The sequence below is a fragment of the Bos mutus genome, chromosome 18 (genome assembly GCF_027580195.1).
Source record: "Bos mutus isolate GX-2022 chromosome 18, NWIPB_WYAK_1.1, whole genome shotgun sequence".
In the NCBI taxonomy this organism is placed as follows: domain Eukaryota; kingdom Metazoa; phylum Chordata; class Mammalia; order Artiodactyla; family Bovidae; genus Bos; species Bos mutus.
The window spans coordinates 4702409-4719212 of NC_091634.1; the positions used below are offsets into that span (position 1 = coordinate 4702409).

General features: G+C 57.0%; 2 protein-coding genes across 4 annotated transcripts; both read left to right on the forward strand.

The window, feature by feature from the left end:
• Nucleotides 1-323: 323 nt before the first annotated feature.
• On the forward strand, nt 324-7955 carry C18H19orf85 (chromosome 18 C19orf85 homolog). The gene is made up of 2 exons (XM_070387154.1): nt 324-551; nt 7408-7955. Exons 1-2 carry the CDS (start codon nt 379-381, stop codon nt 7862-7864), a joined length of 630 nt encoding a protein of 209 aa, XP_070243255.1. The 5' UTR covers nt 324-378; the 3' UTR covers nt 7865-7955.
• Nucleotides 7956-10398: 2443 nt separating this feature from the next.
• On the forward strand, nt 10399-16802 carry ISOC2 (isochorismatase domain containing 2). Of its 3 annotated transcripts, XM_070387153.1 has the most exons (6): nt 10411-10558; nt 13808-13945; nt 14062-14271; nt 14532-14602; nt 14743-14860; nt 16398-16594. In XM_070387153.1, exons 2-6 carry the CDS (start codon nt 13811-13813, stop codon nt 16476-16478), a joined length of 615 nt encoding a protein of 204 aa, XP_070243254.1. In that variant the 5' UTR covers nt 10411-10558; nt 13808-13810; the 3' UTR covers nt 16479-16594. The 3 variants fall into 3 exon arrangements, with proteins under 3 accessions (XP_014337056.2, XP_070243253.1, XP_070243254.1); XM_014481570.2 differs by lacking the exon at nt 14743-14860 and having other exon boundaries at nt 10399-10498; nt 16398-16802; XM_070387152.1 differs by lacking the exon at nt 14743-14860 and having other exon boundaries at nt 10408-10558; nt 16398-16802.
• The last annotated feature ends 2 nt before the right edge of the window (nt 16803-16804 follow it).

The following is a 16804-nucleotide window of genomic DNA, read 5'->3' on the forward strand; positions in this document are numbered from 1 at the left end:
GCGCTTTTCTCTGACCCCCCCACCTACGCTGCCTGTCCCAGATCCCAGGCCCAACTATGTGCTAATTGGGCCTTTGAGGGGGGCACACAGAATGACCCCTCCCCTCCCTGCCCCCTGGCCGGCCTATATCAGACCCCCACCTATGGGCTCCTCACACCTCAGGGCCCGGGTGAGGGCACAGGACGGTTCCGATTCCCTGGGCCCTGCTCTGCCAACTGAGGTCCCCCCTCCCTGTATGGTCCCCCACCCTCTGTCTCTCTTCCTGTGCCCCTCCCTGGCCCTGGGCCCCCAGCCCCGGCTGCTCCTCGCCCCTCGCAGATTTGCGGGGGTGGCTGCTCTCTGATCAGCATTGTGGGGAGCCACTCCGTCACCCCAGCCATGCACCCCGGGGCTCCCACAGGCCCTGGAGTCTCTGAGGCAGGCCCCCGGGAGCTGTGTGCCTTCGTGAGTGGGGCGGCTGCTCACGTGCTGCGCGCCCTGCACCCGCGGCGGGCCAGGCCCCTCAAAAGGAGGCCCAACCACAGGCGGTTCCTACACAACCAGATCTGCAGGTGAGGGGGGCAGGGTGGGAGGGGGCTGGGAGGGGCTGGGGTGGGACCCAGGCCCAGACAGCACAGAGCAGAGGGGACCCCGGGGCCAGATGCACCCAACATGCACCTATGGAGTGCCGACTGTGTGCCCGGCCCCAGAGACCCATCCGTAGGAAGCAAAGTTCTCTGCCTCGGGAGTTCCCTGGCGGTCCAGTGGTTAACCCTCTGTGCTTCCACTCAGGAGGCGTGGGTTCAATCCCTGGTCCGGGAACCAAGACCCTGCATGCCGCGGGCATAGCCAGAAAAACTCTCTGCTTCATGGAGTTTGTGTTCCAGTGGTGAGGCAGCTGATAAGGGACTGTCAAAATAAAGAAGTGGGGCCTTCCCCGGCGGTCCAGGGGTTTTACCTTCGCCTTCCAGTGCGAGGGGTGCAGGTTCGGCCCCTGGGCAGGGAGGTAAGAGCCCACATAGCGTGAAAGTGAAAATGTTAGTCGCCCAGTCACGTCCCACTCTGTGTGGCCCTGCGGACTGTAGCTGCCAGGCTCCTCTGTCCATGGGATTCTCCAGGCAAGGATACTGCAGTGGGTAGCCTTTCCCTTCTCCAGGGGGTCTTCCCAACCCAGGGATCAAACCCGGGTCTCCTGCATTGCAGGCGGATTCTTTACTGTCTGAGCCACCAGGGAGGCCCAAGATCCCATGTACCTTGTGGCCAGAAAAAAAAAACAAAAAACAAACATAAAACAGAAGCAATATTTAACAAACTCAATAAAGACTTAAAAAAAATAAAGAAGTGAATGACACCATACGAGGCTACAACGTGCCAGGATGGCTAGTGAAAGGACCCAGACACGGAAGGCCCCCTACTGTGCAAGTCCATTCCTGTGAAATATCCAGAATCTACCCAGCCACAGAGCACGAAGCAGGTTGGTGGGTGCCAGGGGCTGGGGGCTGGGCTGGGCAGACATGCCTCACAGGTGCCAGGTCTCCTTCTGGGATGTGATGGAAAGTTCTGGAACTAATTAGAGGGGGTGTTTGCACAACATCATGAGTGTACTGAAGGCCACTGAATTGCATGCTTTAAAATGGTTCCCTTTAAGTGCTGTGAAATTTACCTCAGTTTTTACAAACAATACGGCTTGTTTGAAGGTGGTGAGTGCTGCCGAGGGCGTGCTGGGGGCGGGCTGGCATTTTGGGAAAGGTGTCCAGGAGGGCCTCCTGGGGAGGGGAGAGAGTAGCCCTGCGGAGATGAGGGGGGCAGCCCTGGAAGGGGGCGCACTGCAAAGGCCCAGAGGCGCCAGGGAGCAGGCCTGGGGATGCTGGAGCAGAGTGAGGGGACAGACTCAGGTTCAAGACAGAGAAGGGACTGATCGGGGGACCTCGTGGGCCCCGGAGGGACTTGGGCTCTGGGCGGGGACGTGGTGGGGTCTGAAAGGACCCCCAGACTGTCGATCGGGGATGCAGGCAGCTAGGGATGGTGGTGGCTCAGACGATGGAGGCGGGGTCCGACTCCGGGGCGGTTTGAAGGCAGCACCTTTCTAACCCACACACCATGCACACTCGGCCTCTCTCCTGCTCGAGCACCCCTCCCGTGGCTCCCGTGGCCCTCAGCACAGAGGCTCTGCCCCGCCAGCCCCTGTTTCCCTGCCAGCCGCAGCTCCCCACCTAGCTCTGCACCAGTCAGCTTCTTGCGGGAGCCACGCCTTGCCCTGTCTCCAGGCACGTGGATGGAGACCTCTGCTCCTCTGGGTCTCTGCGCAGCCTGTCCACGCCCACACACCAACCCGGGCCTGTGCTCGCCCCTCACCCTGTGACAGTGACCATTTTTTGAGGCCACTGTGTGCCAGGTACACTGTCCTAAGGCCCTGACATACGCCAGGTCGCTTACCACTCCCACAAACCTGCACTGTAGGCTCTCTGTTTTCCCCATATTACTGACGGGGAGCTCAGAGAGGTGCAATGACTTGTCCAAGGCTACACAGCTAGAGAGGTGAGACAGTTGTAAGGCAGTCTGAGTCCATGCTGTGGACCACTCTGTAGTCCTGCCTGGGTACAGCATCTGAGGGACTGGGTGGTGAGGGCGATGGTGGTGATGGTGATGAGGATGAAGATGATGATGGTGATAATGATGAAGGTGACGGTAAGGATGATGGTAGTGACTGTGATGATGGTGACAGTGATCGTGGTGAGGGTGATGGTGGTGGTGGTGACGGTGATGGTGATGGTGGTGATGGTGATGGTGGTGATGGTGAGGGTGATGGTGGTGATGGTGGTGATGGTGGTGATGGTGGTGAGGGTGATGGTGGTGGTGGTGATGGTGAGGGTGATGGTGGTGGTGGTGACGGTGATGGTGATGGTGGTGATGGTGGTGAGGGTGATGGTGGTGGTGGTGATGGTGAGGGTGATGGTGGTGGTGGTGACGGTGATGGTGATGGTGGTCATGGTTATGGTGGTGATGGTGATGGTGGTGATGGTGGTGATGGTGGTGAGGGTGGTGGTGGTGATGGTGATGTGGATGAAGATAATGATGAAGGTGACAGTGAGGATGATGGTAGTGACTGTGATGATGGTGATGGTGGTGAGGGTGATGGTGGTGATGGTGGTGGTGGTGGTGATGGTGAGGGTGATGATGGCGATGGTGGTGAGGGTGATGGTGGTGGTGGTGATGGTGAGGGTGATGATGGCGATGGTGGTGAGGGTGATGGTGGTGATGGTGACGGTGATGATGGCGATGGTGGTGAGGATGGTGGTGGTGATGGTGATGTGGATGAAGATAATGATGGTGATAATGATGAAGGTGACAGTAAGGATGATGGTAGTGACTGTGATGATGGTGATGATGGTGGTGGTGATGGTGGTGGTGGTGACGGTGATGGTGATGGTGGTCATGGTTATGGTGGTGATGGCGATGGTGGTGAGGGTGGTGGTGGTGATGGTGATGAGGATGAAGATAATGATGGTGATAATGATGAAGGTGATGGTAAGGATGATGGTAGTGACTGTGATGATGGTGACGGTGATGGTGGTGGTGGTGACGGTGATGGTGGTCATGGTTATGGTGGTGATGGTGATGGTGGTGATGGTGAGGGTGATGACGGCGATGGTGGTGAGGGTGGTGGTGGTGATGGTGATGTGGATGAAGATAATGATGAAGGTGACAGTGAGGATGATGGTAGTGACTGTGATCATGGTGATGGTGGTGGTGGTGAGGGTGATGGTGGTGATGGTGGTGGTGGTGGTGATGGTGAGGGTGATGATGGCGATGGTGGTGAGGGTGATGGTGGTGGTGGTGAGGGTGATGGTGGTGATGGTGAGGGTGATGATGGCGATGGTGGTGAGGGTGATGGTGGTGAGGGTGATGATGGTGATGATGGCGATGGTGATGGTGCTGAGGCTGAGGTGATGGTAAGGATGAGGGTGGTGGCGATGGGAGCTAAAACCTAAGGGACACTTCCCACGTGCCTGGCACTGTTCTAAGTGCTTTAGTTTTGGCCCCCGTTGCCCGTTACAGTGAGCATAAGCTCAGGAATTGCTGACAGCAGCCCCAGGAGGCGGGTGCTCTCACAGTCCTCCCTTTTCAGATGAGGAAACTAAGGCACAGAGCGGTGAAGTGACTTGCCCAAGCTCCTGATTTTCTGGAGGTGGGTGGCTCCAGGGACTCGCCGCAGGACATCCTGGACCACACGTGAATGACTGGGAGCCTCCTGCCCTAACCGCTTCTCCCCTGCCGCAAGCGGCCTTCCTCCTGGGAGCCCAGGATGGAAGACCCACCTGCCCCCAAACACGGTCCGCCCCACGTTCCAGAGCCGGCCTCCTCACCAACTGCTCAAGAACCCCTCCCCACCTTCAGCCTGCCCCCCAGCCTGGACCCCATGGCGATGCCGCTGATTGGCACCCCGCCACCACCCCCCAGCTCCCTGCCTGTCCTCCCCACCCCCCAGAGCCAGCTTCGGCAGCACAGACCTCCCCACCCCCACAGCTGCTCTGCCCCAGGCTCCGCGGAGGCCCAGGCCGCCCACAGTGAGCACATCCCCCTGGGCACGCAGGCGCGGCCCAACAAGATCCAGGGCAGGGGCGAGCTCCTATCGCGTCTCCCCACCCACGCCCTCCTCTCTCCGTGTCCCCTCAGGCCCCGCTCCCCCGGGATCCCCCTCCACCCACGCTTTTTTTTTTAACTCCGTGTGAAAAAATTTCAAACTTGCAGAAAAGTCAAAAGACAGATGTCTGATGCAGCAGCTCCTTTACTGAAACTTTAATTATTTATTTGGCAGCTCTGGGTCTCAGTTGCGCCCTGCGGCATGGCGTGCAGGGAATCTAGCTCCCCAACCAGGGATCGAACCCGGGGCCCCGGCTTTGGAAGCACGGTGTGTCTTAGCCACTGGACCACCGGGGAAGTCCCATCAGATATATTTTCTAAAATTAATTAACTTTTATTTATCTTCGCGGCTGTGTGGGTTTCTCTCTAGTTGTGGCGAGCAGGGGCTCCTCTCTAGGTGCGCGCGTGGGCTCCTCTCCTTGGGGAGTACGGGCTTCGCGCACAGGCTCAGATTGTGGTGCTCCCGCTTCCTTTCTCCAGGGCATGTGGGGTCTTCCCTGATCAGTGACCCAGCATGCTTCCTGTCTTAGTCACTGGGCCACCAGGGAAGTTCCAACGGATACATTTTTAAATAAACCTTTCCCTGCAGGTTTAACATAGTACAAAAAAAAATGCACACATCATCCGTGCAGAGCTTAATGAATTTTTCCCAAAGGGGACCTGCTGATAAAATCAACATTCAGATCTAGTAACAGGGCATTTCTTGCCTCCAGAGATCCTGGTGGGATCTCCTTCCCATGAGTCGCCATCCTGACGTTTCTCCCTGTTGATCGAGTTAGCCTGGTTTTGAACTTTATTTCTATGGTGTCACGCACTGACTGGGAGAAGGCAATGGCACCCCACTTCAGTACTCTTGCCTGGAAAATCCCATGGACGGAGGAGCCTGGTAGGCTGCAGTCCATGGAGTCGAAAAGAGTCGGACACGACCGAGCGACTTCACTTTCACTTTTCACTTTCATGCACTGGAGAAGGGAATGGCAACCCACTCCAGTGTTCTTGCCTGGAGAATCCCAGGGACAGGGGAGCCTGGTGGGCTGCTGTCTATGGGGTTGCACAGAGTCGGACACCACTGAAGTGACTTAGCGCGGCAGCAGCACACACTAAGTCTCACTGCTTTTGTTCAACACCATGTTTTTGCATTCATCTGCTGGAAAGTCCACGATCAAACATGACAGACTGGGCGGGGTGCTGAGAACAACCTCATGATTCTGGAGCCTCAGGCCCCAGACCAAGGTGCTGGCGGGGAGAGGCCTCCTCCTTGGCTTCTCTTGTGGTCATTCCTCTGTGCGTCCTCATCTCCTCCTCCCGGGTTACGAACCACCCTGATGATGTCATTTTGACTTAATCACCTCTCTAAGGACTCCATCTCCAAATGCAGTCACGTTTTGAGGCCCTGGGGCTTCCCTGGTGGCTCAGTGGTAAAGAATCTGCCTGCGATGCAGGCGACCTGGGTTCAATCCCTGGGTTGGGAAGATTCCCCTGGAGAGGGAAATGGCAACCCACTCCAGTATTCTTGCCTGGAGAATTCCATGGACAGAGAAGCCTGGTAGGCTACAGTCCATGGGGTTACAAACAGTCAGACATGACTGAGTGACTTTACTTTCTGAGGTGCTGGGGGTTAAAACTGCAACATATAATTTCAGGGGGACACAGTGCAGTGCGAGATCCACCTGCATTGCTACTGAGGGGTAGGGATACTGGGGGAGACCTGTGCAGTGGCTACTGCGGTCATCCAGGGAGGCCAGGACCCCAGCCAGGGCTTGGTGGCGATCCTGAGAGGGCTGGTGGAGATGCAGATTCATAGCCCTTTAGGAAGCAGAATCCACACGGCTTCAACGTTACAGTGGTGCTGCCAGTCCACAGAGTGCCTTTGTGCAAAAAAAAAAAAATTGTGAAGGCACCTCTTAAGACATTTTTTACTTCTCCATGTTGGAATATGGTCAGAATAAATCTAAATGCCAAACATACCAGGATTTCCTGGTGGCTCAGTGGTAAAGAATCCTCCTGCTAATGCAGAAGTCATGGGTTCGATCCCTGGTCTAGAAAGATCACACAGGCCTCGGAGCAACTAAGCCCACTCGCCACAACTGTTGAGCCTGTGTCCAGAGCCGGGGAGCCAGGACAACTGAGCCTCACGCTGCAACTACTGAAGCCCGTGCACCCTAGAGCCTGTGCTCTGCAACCAGAGAAGCCACTGCAATGAGAAGCCCGCACACCCCAACTAGAGAGGAGCCCCCGTGAGCCTCAAGGAAGGAAAGCCCTCACAGCAACGAAGACCCAGCACGGACAAAAATAAATAAATAAATATTTTTAAGTGCACAGTGTTGGACGGGACCTGCCTCCTTGTGCAATGCACAAGCCCCACAGCTGTTCATAGCTTCCCAATGGATGGGGTTGAAAGTGAAACAAAGGGTTAGTTGATCAGTCCTGTCTGACTCTGTGACCCCATGGACAGTAGCCCGCCAAGCTCCTCTATCCATGGGATTTCCCAGGCAAGAATACTGGAGTGGGTTGCCATTTCCTTCTCCAGGGAAATCTTCCCCATCTAGGGATCGAACCTGTGTCTCCTACATTGCAGGCAGATTCTTTACCATCTGAGCCGCCAGGAAAGCCCATGGATGGGTTAGAGACACTGAACTGTGGGACTCAAGAAAATGGACCCAGGGCAGAGACAGTAGCGTAAAGACAAGTGGGGAGGGAGAGCAGAGACACGTCACTCCTGGGATGGCAGACGGGAGGGGATTTCTTCATGGTCACCCCTGTAACGCCCGGCTCTTTCCGCAGGCAGTTTGCCAAGATCGAAGCTGCCACCCAGCACCTGGCCATGTCCATTCTGTCCCAGGAGGCAGCTCCCCAGAGACTGACGCCCCAGAGGCCGCCCCCACCACCTCCCTCCCCCTTCCTGGGCGTGGCCTGTGCTGTGGCACCCACCGAGGCACTGCATGCTGGCCCCAGCCTGAGTCTCGCTGCCCTGGACGCCTCCACCCTCGACCTCTTTGAGGACATTGCGCTCCCCCCAGCGTGTCCTTCAGCGCCATCTGACCTGTCCCTCTGTGTGCTGGGCCAGCCGGCCCTGAGGCAGGACACACTGCTCTACGACCCCCTGCTCCCTCCACCACGTTCCCTGGGGGGAGGGGAGGAGCTCTTGGCTTCTGAGGGTCGCTGCGGGGGCAGGTGGGAGGTGTCTTGTGCCTGCCCTTCTCAGGGTACCCCTGCAGGCTGGGGGACCTACTTTCCGTGACACCCAATCACAACCCAGCCCAGGCTCCCAGAGGGACCAGAGCCCCCGCCATGACAGCTCCTCAGCTGCCTGCCAGGCAGTCCTCTGTCCCATCCACGCCCCTCCTGGCAACCTCTGGCCACAGGAATCAAGCCCAGACTCCTGCCTCGGCCTCAAGGGTCTTCTCCCAGGTCCAGGGCTCCCAGTTCAGCCTCTGGGATGGAGGAGGGGGTGCTCTCTCCCTTTCTCACCTTCTCCCTTCTTTCTGCTCAGCCCCACCTCCTTGTTGACTGTCCCCCCACCCCCGGCACCCTCTCACCCTGGTTCAGCTCTGTCTAATGTCTGGTCTTGTCTTGTTTATTCCCAAAGATCTGCGGGCTGCCTACTGCATACCAGGCCCAGATCTGGGTGTGAGGACTCAGCAGTGAATAAAACAGACATCTCTGCCCTCACGGAGTTGACATGGCAGGGTGGGGGATAAAGTTGGGAGCGCTGAAAATAAATGAGTATATCTATACTTTTTTTTTTTTTTTAAGGCAAGATAAATTTCCAATTTCAGATTGGTATTAGTGCTGGGAAGAAAATATTGATAGGATAGCAACCCGATTGGGTGACTCCTTGATACAGGGTGGTCAGGGAAGGCCTTCAATGACAAGGAACTGGTACTGTGGAAAAGTCTGGGGTTTCGAGCAGAGGGACCAGCCGGTGCAAAGGCCCTGAGGTGGGACGCTGGGGACCAGCCTGGCTGGAGCAGAGTGAGCTGGAGGAGAGTGTAAGACAGACGGGTGGGCGGTTGAGGGGCTGAAAAGGCACACAGCAAATTGGAGTTCAGTTCAGTTCAGTCGTTCAGTCGGTCTGACTCTTTGCGACCCCATGAACTGCAGCACGCCAGGCCTCCCTGTCCATCACCAACTCCCGGAGTTCACCCAGACTCACGTCCATTGTGTCAGTGATGCCATCCAACCATCTCATCCTCTGTCGTCCCCTTCTCCTCCTGCCCTCAATCTTTCCCAGCATCAGGGTTTTTTCAAATGAGTCAGCTCTCCGCATCAGGTGGCCAAAGTATTGGAGTTTCAGTTTCAACATCAGTCCCTCCAATGAACACCCAGGAGTGATCTCCTTTAGGATGGACTTGTTGGATCTCCTTGCAGTCCAAGGGACTCTCAAGAGTCTTCGCCAACACCACAGTTCAAAAGCATCAATTCTTTGGCGGTCAGCTTTCTTTATAGTCCAACTCTCACATCCATACATGACTACTGGAAAAACCATAGCCTTGACTAGACAGACCTTTGTTGGCAAAGTAATGTCTCTGCTTTTGAATATGCTGTCTAGGTTGGTCATAACTTTCCTTCCAAGGAGCAAGCGTCTTTTAATTTCATGGCTGCAATCACCATCCACAGTGATTTTGGAGTCCAAAAAAATAAAGTCGGCCACTGTTTCCACTGTTTCCCTGTCTATTTGACATGAAGTGATGGGACCAGATGCCATGATCTTCGTTTTCTGAATGTTGAGCTTTAAGCCAACTTTTTCACTCTCCTCTTTCACTTTCATCAAGAGGCTTTTTAGTTCCTCTTCACTTTCTGCCATAAGGGTGGTGTCATCTGCATATCTGAGGTTATTGATATTTCTCCCGGCAATCTTGATTCCAGCTGTGCTTCATCCAGCCCAGCATTTCTCATGATGTACTCTGCATATAAGTTAAATAAGCAGGGTGACAATATACAGCCTTGACATACTCCTTTTCCTATTTGGAACCAGTCTGTTGTTCCATGTCCAGTTCTAACTGTTGCTTCCTGACCTGCATACAGGTTTCTCAAGAGGCAGGTCAGGTGGTCTGGTATTCCCATCTCTTTCAGAATTTTCCACAGTTTATTGTGATCCACACAGTCAAAGGCTTTGGCCTAGTCAATAAAGCAGAAATAGATGTTTTTCTGGAACTCTCTTGCTTTTTCGTTTGGCTTTTATTCCAAAAGTGATGGGAAATTCTCTCTCAACCCCTTTCTCGCAACCCCACTTCCAAGCACCGTCTAAACATTAGGACACCACCCGAAGAGGCAGGTGCTGTGAGAGGGAAAACTGAGGCTCCAAGAGAACAGACGAAAGAGCGCGGAGAGGGAGGGACTTCTTGGCTTGTCGCGCCTTTATAGCCCTTTCCTGGAAAGTGCGTGGGTCTAAATTTCTGTCTCTGGCTAGAAGGGCCAGGTTCGGACCCAAGGTCTGCCCCTGCGCCGCGCACTCCCCGCCCTTCGCCCTTCGAACTTGACAGTCAGTCTGATCACGACCCGCTAACCTTTCCGGCTGCAGTCCAGAGTTCTCTGTACCCGGCGCACCGCTCCGCCTTTAGACACGCCACGCGTGCCTTTTGGGACTCCCCATTGGCCTGACGCTCTGCCTTTCTCCAGGGCGAGCCAATCACGCTCTCAAAACGGACAGCCTGGCCCACGGCCCCCGAGGAGGGGTGGGAAGAAGCGGCGTTCTCGGACTGGCTGCCAGCGGAGCGGAGCAGAGCTAGGCGAGTGCCTATTGGGCGGATCGGCTCTGGAGGCGGGACGTGGAGGGCGCGGGGTGGGGCTCCGTATCCAGAAGGTGAGAAACGTTGACCCGGCCTGCGGACCGTACTGGAGGAGCCGAGCTGCGCGAGTCCGGCGGCAGCGGGTGAGTGACTGCAAGCCTCACCTGCGGAGGGCAGGCTCGGCTTCCTCTGGCGCCTTCCGGGTAAGGCCCCGCCGGCGCTGCGGGAGGACCGACCTCCCTGCCCGCCGCTGGGGAGACCGAGGCTCCGCGGGGCCATCCGGGGCCGAGGGGACGCGGCCGGGGCAGGACTCCTGCCCACGCCCGACACTAGTGGCTGGCCAGGGCCGATTCCACTCCCCGCGTCGAGTGCCCGCATCACCCCTGCGCGGAGGGTGTTTCCCCAAGAAGGAAACCGGCTCAGACGGAGCGTGAAACTTGAGGGTCACACAGCCAGCGAGGCTGGGTGCGGACGCACGCCGCCCGGGCCACCTGGGGGATCTGAACAGACCGATTGGCTCCGCAGGTGGCCGCCCATCGCGGGCCGCTCCTCTGCCCGACCTCGGGCTTCCTCTGCCCCGAGCTGCGTTCTGGATCCTCATCACTCCCCTAGAGCACCCCCAAACTCTGTCTCCAGCCCAGGCCCCGCCCCCACGTGTTTCATCTCCTCTGCCTCAATCAGGTGGGCTCTCCAGGGAATTAGCCCACCCTCTGACGACTGGAAACCAGGCCCGCCTGCCCCCTCCTCTCCGTCCCGGCTGCCTGGACTGGACCCTGCCCTCCCGGCCTCCACCTCCAGTCCAGCCCCACAGGCTGCCAGCGAGGCCTCCCTGTTTTCTATTTTCAAAACTTTCTTGTGGAAGTTTATTACACGTGTAGGGAAAAGTACAAATCACAGATACACAACTCACCTAACTTCACCAAGAGTATGCGAACAGCATACAAACGCAGAAACCAAACACCCCCGACGCGAAGTCCCAGCCCCTCCTTCATCACTACTGCCCAAGGACAACCATTATCATGACTTTAATGCCACCGATGGGTCTGGCTGGGTTCTTGCCTTATGTAAACGTTTTGTATTGTATTCAGTATATTGTATTTACCTGACTGGAGAACCTGTTTACACACTGTCAAAAATTCAAGAGCAACAGAGTCTTACATACAGTGGTCAAACATCCTTCACACTCTGCCCCTCAGAGACCTGTCCCTGCAGAAAAAGCCTGTTCTTACTTGCTCGCCAGAGAGCAAATACGGACTGCAGCAGTATGCAGGCTTTTTTTTTTTTTCCTTCTTGCATTTTGGCACAAATGGGAGCACTGTTTACACACTATGTTTGTCCCATCTGTGCCCCGTCACCCCCCTCCTTAACATCTCTCAGACATTTCTCCACATGGTTACTTAAAGATCTTGCTTGTGATTACCAGTGCCCTAACCGTGGATGTTTAGATTTATTTCTGTTCTTTGGCTCAGGGAGGGGGTCTCATAGTGAATAACCTTGTCCCATAATGAATAACTTGTGTCATTTCAAGGCATGTCTGCAGGCATGCACTTAGGCTAAACACTTGGCATGAGTTCCCTGGGTCACAGGGTTTGTGACTCTGTAATTTTGAGAACTGTGGGCACATGGTTCTCCCTAGGGGGTGCTTGCTGCAGTTTACACTCCTACCAGCTCTGCAGGCGCACCCGTCACAGGCTTTCGGACATTCCAGCACCCCACCCGCTCCTGACCCTGTCCCTCCAGTCTCTTGGAGAGTTACCAGTACCACCCAGAACCGGAGTGAGGAGAGCCCTCCAGGTGGAGGCAGCTGCCTGGGCAAAGGCCCTGAAGGGGGATGTGGCAGTCCAGCGCCTTGTGGGAGGAAGGTACCTCTTAGTCTTGAAGACAGAGAAAAGCCATGAGGCCTGGGGGAGAGCTAAGATGGGGTAACAGGGTCACCTGTGTGTTTTCAAAAAGATTGCTTTCTCTCTCTTCACTTTCTTTGGGAGAACTCTGCCAAGACAGAGTAGCTTCCCCAGAAATCCTCACCCTGGCCACAGCTGTAACTACGCAATGAAGTAATGCAGTGTGGTTTCATTTTTGAGGGAGTTTCCCTTCCATTTGTATTTAGAGACAAAATTCCCATAGCATAATATTCACCATTTTAGCCATCCACTAAGTTTTAAACTTTAGATATGCCACATGTAGGAAACATTTTCAGTGGTAGATGTGCTCAGTTTAAAGAATAACCAAAAGCACCTGTGGGACTCCCGACACTGAAACTTGCCCTGAGCAAGGGTCAGCTGGCTTGCCCTCCACTGGGTGCACTGGGTCCGCAGGGCCTTTGTTTCCTAAATAAATTAACAAATAAGTAAGTGACATGCAGAGGTGGGGGGAGCTGCAGACACAAGCCAGGACTCCTCGTTTGTGCAGCAGTTCCAGGAACCAGAGACACAAGTCTCTGGGAACATGGGCTGGGACCATGAGACTCGGGGTGTCCAGGGCCCTGATGGGGAGAGGTGGCAGTCACCCCTCTAGTCCCCGCAGCACCTCCGCCTTCATGGACCCCTCCCCTGGACCTCAGGGTCCTCCCCTTTAAAAGGGCTGCTGCCCAGGTGACTCTACCAGTGCCCCCCTTAATTTTTACATTGCTTGCTTTCTTTTTAATGGTGGGAGGGGCTTCCCCTGGAAGCCCAGGGGGTTAAGACTGTGCTTCCAGTGCTGAGGGCATGGGTGCCATTCTTGGTTGGGGAACACTTGCCACACAGAAATTAAACAAAATAAAAACAATTTAAAAAATAAAATTGTGGCAAAGTATACATAACCTAAAACTTACCATCCTGACCATTTTAAAGTATACAATTAAGAGGCATTTTGTATATTCCTAATATTGTGCACCCAGCACTACTATCTGATTCCAAACACTTCCATCTCCCCAGACGGAAACTCCGTGCCCCTCTTCAGTCTCTCCTTCGCCCCACCCCACCCCACCCCGCCCCAGCCAGCTCCGTCTCTGTGGACGGTCCATGTAAAGGGACTCCTGCGCCACGCTCTGTGACTCGGCAGCATTCACGGCGAGGGGCGTCCGCGCTCCTTTCCTTTTCGTGGCCGAATACTACACGTCGTGGGTACCCCAGCCTTTCTAAGACCCCTAGGCGGCGGGGTTCAGCTAGTGAGTCTCAGGCGTGGGCAAACTGCATTCAGAGAGGCAATCAGACCTGAGGGATCGCGGGTTGGGGTGGGGTGGGGAGGGTGGGGGCGGTGGGCGGTGGGTGGGTGTGCAGCTTTGCCTCAGGACCCCATCCCGACCCCTCAGGGGCTGACCGTGCCCTCCGGGGGACTTCAGAGCCTCAATCTCTCTCCAGGCTGCGGGAGGGTCACAGTGGGAGTCTAGGGGGTGAGTGCGTGGACCCCGGACATGCAGAGAAGCCCCCTCCGAGCCTAACCGCACTCCCTGGGCCCTCTGTCCACTCCAGGACATGGCAGCTGCGAGGCCCGCGTTGGGCCGCGTCCTTCCCGGATCTTCCATGCTCTTCCTGTGCGACATGCAGGAGAAGTTCCGCCACGTCGTGTACTTCCGTCAGATCGTCTCTGTGGCTGCGCGCATGCTCAAGGTACAGCCCTGCTCCCTCGGACCCAGGTCCAGACCCCATGCCTCCTCCCTCAGACCAGGAGTCCAGGCCGAAGCCCCTTTTGGGCTCAGACCTGCGCTCCTCCACCCCCATGCCAGGTGGCCCGGCTGCTGAGTGTGCCGACAGTGCTGACTGAGCAGTACCCACAGGGTCTGGGCCCCACGGTGCCCGAGCTGGGCGCCCAGGGCCTCCAGCCATACTCCAAGACCTGCTTCAGCATGGTGCCTGCGGTGCAGCAGGAGCTGGACGCACGGCCCCAGCTGCGCTCTGTGCTCCTCTGTGGCGTGGAGACACAAGCCTGCATCTTGGTGAGACCCCCACTGACCCTTGGGACCTCCTTTCCACCTGGGACCTCCCCAACCTGAAAACCCAGAACCCTGGACACTGCTTCCTGACCCGTGGCTCCCCTCCTGACCTGGGACCTTCAACTCCACTCAGGATCCCTGGGCTTTTGTCCTGCCAAGCATACCGCTATAATCCGCACCCCTCCTGCCCTGATCCGCCCTCAGCCCCACCCTGGCCCCCGTCATTCCTGGCTGGGGTGGTCCTGACCTCTCTCCGCCCCCAGCAAACGGCCCTGGACCTCCTGGATCGCGGGCTGCAGGTCCACGTGGTGGTGGACGCCTGTACCTCCCGGAGGTGAGCTCTTCTCAGGGGTGAGGTGCGTGTGGGTTGGGTTTGGGGCACCCAGGGAGAACCCGGGGGTGGATCCTTGCTGAGTTCACCGGCTGTCTGGGCGTGGGGTAGGGACCGAGACACCCTCTCTCCCACCCCCTCAGCCAGGTGGACCGGCTGGTGGCGTTGTCGCGGTTGCGCCAGAGCGGTGCCTTCCTCTCCACCAGCGAGGGGCTCATTTTTCAGCTCGTGGGCGACGCCACCCACCCTCAGTTCAAGGAGGTACTGGACCCCCCCACACCCGACCTCCCCCTTCTCCCACACAAACAGCAAATGCCTTTTCAGCGCCCACGGTACAGCGGCAGAATACATCCGGGAACATAGCAGGCTGCCGCCCCCAGGGGAGACTGCAGGTCAACACCGTACATCCCGGAGGGGAGAAGCCGGCTGGCCCTGAGGGCTGTAGAGAGAGAGAGAGAGAGAAAGCAGGGGAGGGCCAGGTGTGCCAGGACGGGTTGCTGAGGGTGGTCCAGAGGCCTCCCGGAAGAAGGGGACTTTAGAGCGAGGTGGAGATGGAAGGGAGCCACGGGGACCCTGTCAACAGCTCCACCCGGCCCTTCCCCAGCACCCCTCCTCCTCCTCCTCCTCCAGTCTGTGATACCCGGTCCAGCCTCCACAGCCACCACCCAAGTGGCCTTCCCAGTACCCAGGTCTGACTGGGTAGCCACGGCTTCGCACCTTGGCCCTTAGGGTAACGGAATATGCCAATGTCCCAGTCCTCTGAGATCTGCCCCTTCTCCTCCTCTTAGATCAGGTCTGTTGAGCATTTACTGAGCACCTACTGTGTGCCAGCCAGTGTGGCAGATCCAGGAACAATCGCAGAAAAAGACAATCTGTATTCAGTTTCACATGGGGGCCAGGAGCTGGGGAGGGAATCTGTGGGGTGTGTGAGAGATGAGATGGGGGCCGGCAGCACGGAGGCCCCTCCTGGGGGTGGCCTTAAAGCGAAGACCTGAAGTGGGGGCGGTGAGCAACCGGTCATCCGAAAAGCAGTCTTGGCAGAGTGGACAGCTAGGGCAGAAGCCTGGACGTGGGACTAAGCTTGACTTATTCAAGGAACCACAGAAGGGCACGGTGAACTCAGGGTGCAGGAGGGGCGGGGGGCTGGGAGAAGCCAGAGTGGAGTCTTCCCAAAGATTCTGGTGCAGTTGCACCCGGGATCTGGACACTGTCAGATCTGTGTGTGGCGCTGGGCAGCTAATGGACATGGGGTAGGAAGGAGGGAAACGAGGGTGGAGGCAGCAGAGTTACAGGCCTGGCTCACTTTCATTTTGTAATTTCTGTAGGTTAGCATGAGAGGACTTGCTGGTGGGTGCAGTCCATGAAAAGGCAGCCCAGAGAGGTTGAGCACAGCCGCTCAGGCTGTGCACTGATGGGGGAGGGGGTGGAAGGTCAAATGACCACCAGCATCTAAGAGGCAGTTGCATAAGTGCCTCCAGAGTTGAGGCACAAGGCGTGGGCTGGACCTGAGAGTTGAGGGGAGATTACTTAAGAAGTAGGTGTACACAGGAAGCCCCAGGACAGTCAGTCACCCTCAGTGGTCGAAGCCGGTAAGGTGGGCCCAGGTGACAGATAATCAGGCATTAACCCTGGTAGCTGTGGTGAAAGGGAGACCACCAGCAAAAGTCTTGAGGGGAGGGGGCGGTTAGTTTGGCCAGTTACTGCCCGGGGGTTGGGGGAGGGGCGGGCGGTGCGGCGAGGGAGATGAAAATGATCTGTTGTGGAGACGGAAACCCCTGACTCCTGACTCCCCCTACAGATCCAGAAGCTCGTCAAGGAGCCCAGCCCCGACAGCGGGCTGCTGGGCCTTTTCCAAGACCAGAACCCCCTCTTCCGCTGACCTCGCCACCCTGCGCTGTGCGGAGACACCCTCTTCTCCTGTCCTCGGGACTCTGGCAGGCGCGCTTTCTCCCCCCGTCGCCGGGTCCCGAGAGTGGTGCAGTCCACCGGGAGAACCGCCCCCTCGGGAGGGCGGTGGGTGCCGCCTTCCCATTGGGCCGCACCTCCCGGAAATGCAAATGAAGCTCCCGGAGCTGGGCGAGGGTTGGTCGAGCCGGGCTGGAGGCGGGGCTCGGCCCCGGGCCACTCCAAGGGGCGGCGAGGGGGAGGGCGTCACAGTCTATGTGGGACCAGCTCACGGAGAATAAACACTGATGTGACTGTGGG

What these genes read in the sequence shown, in the direction of transcription:
- C18H19orf85 (XM_070387154.1), top strand. Translation starts at nt 379, where the DNA reads ATGCACCCCGGGGCTCCCACAGGCCCTGGAGTCTCTGAGGCAGGCCCC. An exon ending in CTACACAACCAGATCTGCAG is followed by an intron (nt 552 to 7,407) that starts GTGAGGGGGGCA and finishes CTCTTTCCGCAG; the next exon opens with GCAGTTTGCCAAGATCGAAG.
- ISOC2 (XM_014481570.2), top strand. Translation starts at nt 13,811, where the DNA reads ATGGCAGCTGCGAGGCCCGCGTTGGGCCGCGTCCTTCCCGGATCTTCC. An exon ending in TGGCTGCGCGCATGCTCAAG is followed by an intron (nt 13,946 to 14,061) that starts GTACAGCCCTGC and finishes CCCCCATGCCAG; the next exon opens with GTGGCCCGGCTGCTGAGTGT. An exon ending in GACGCCTGTACCTCCCGGAG is followed by an intron (nt 14,603 to 16,397) that starts GTGAGCTCTTCT and finishes CTCCCCCTACAG; the next exon opens with ATCCAGAAGCTCGTCAAGGA.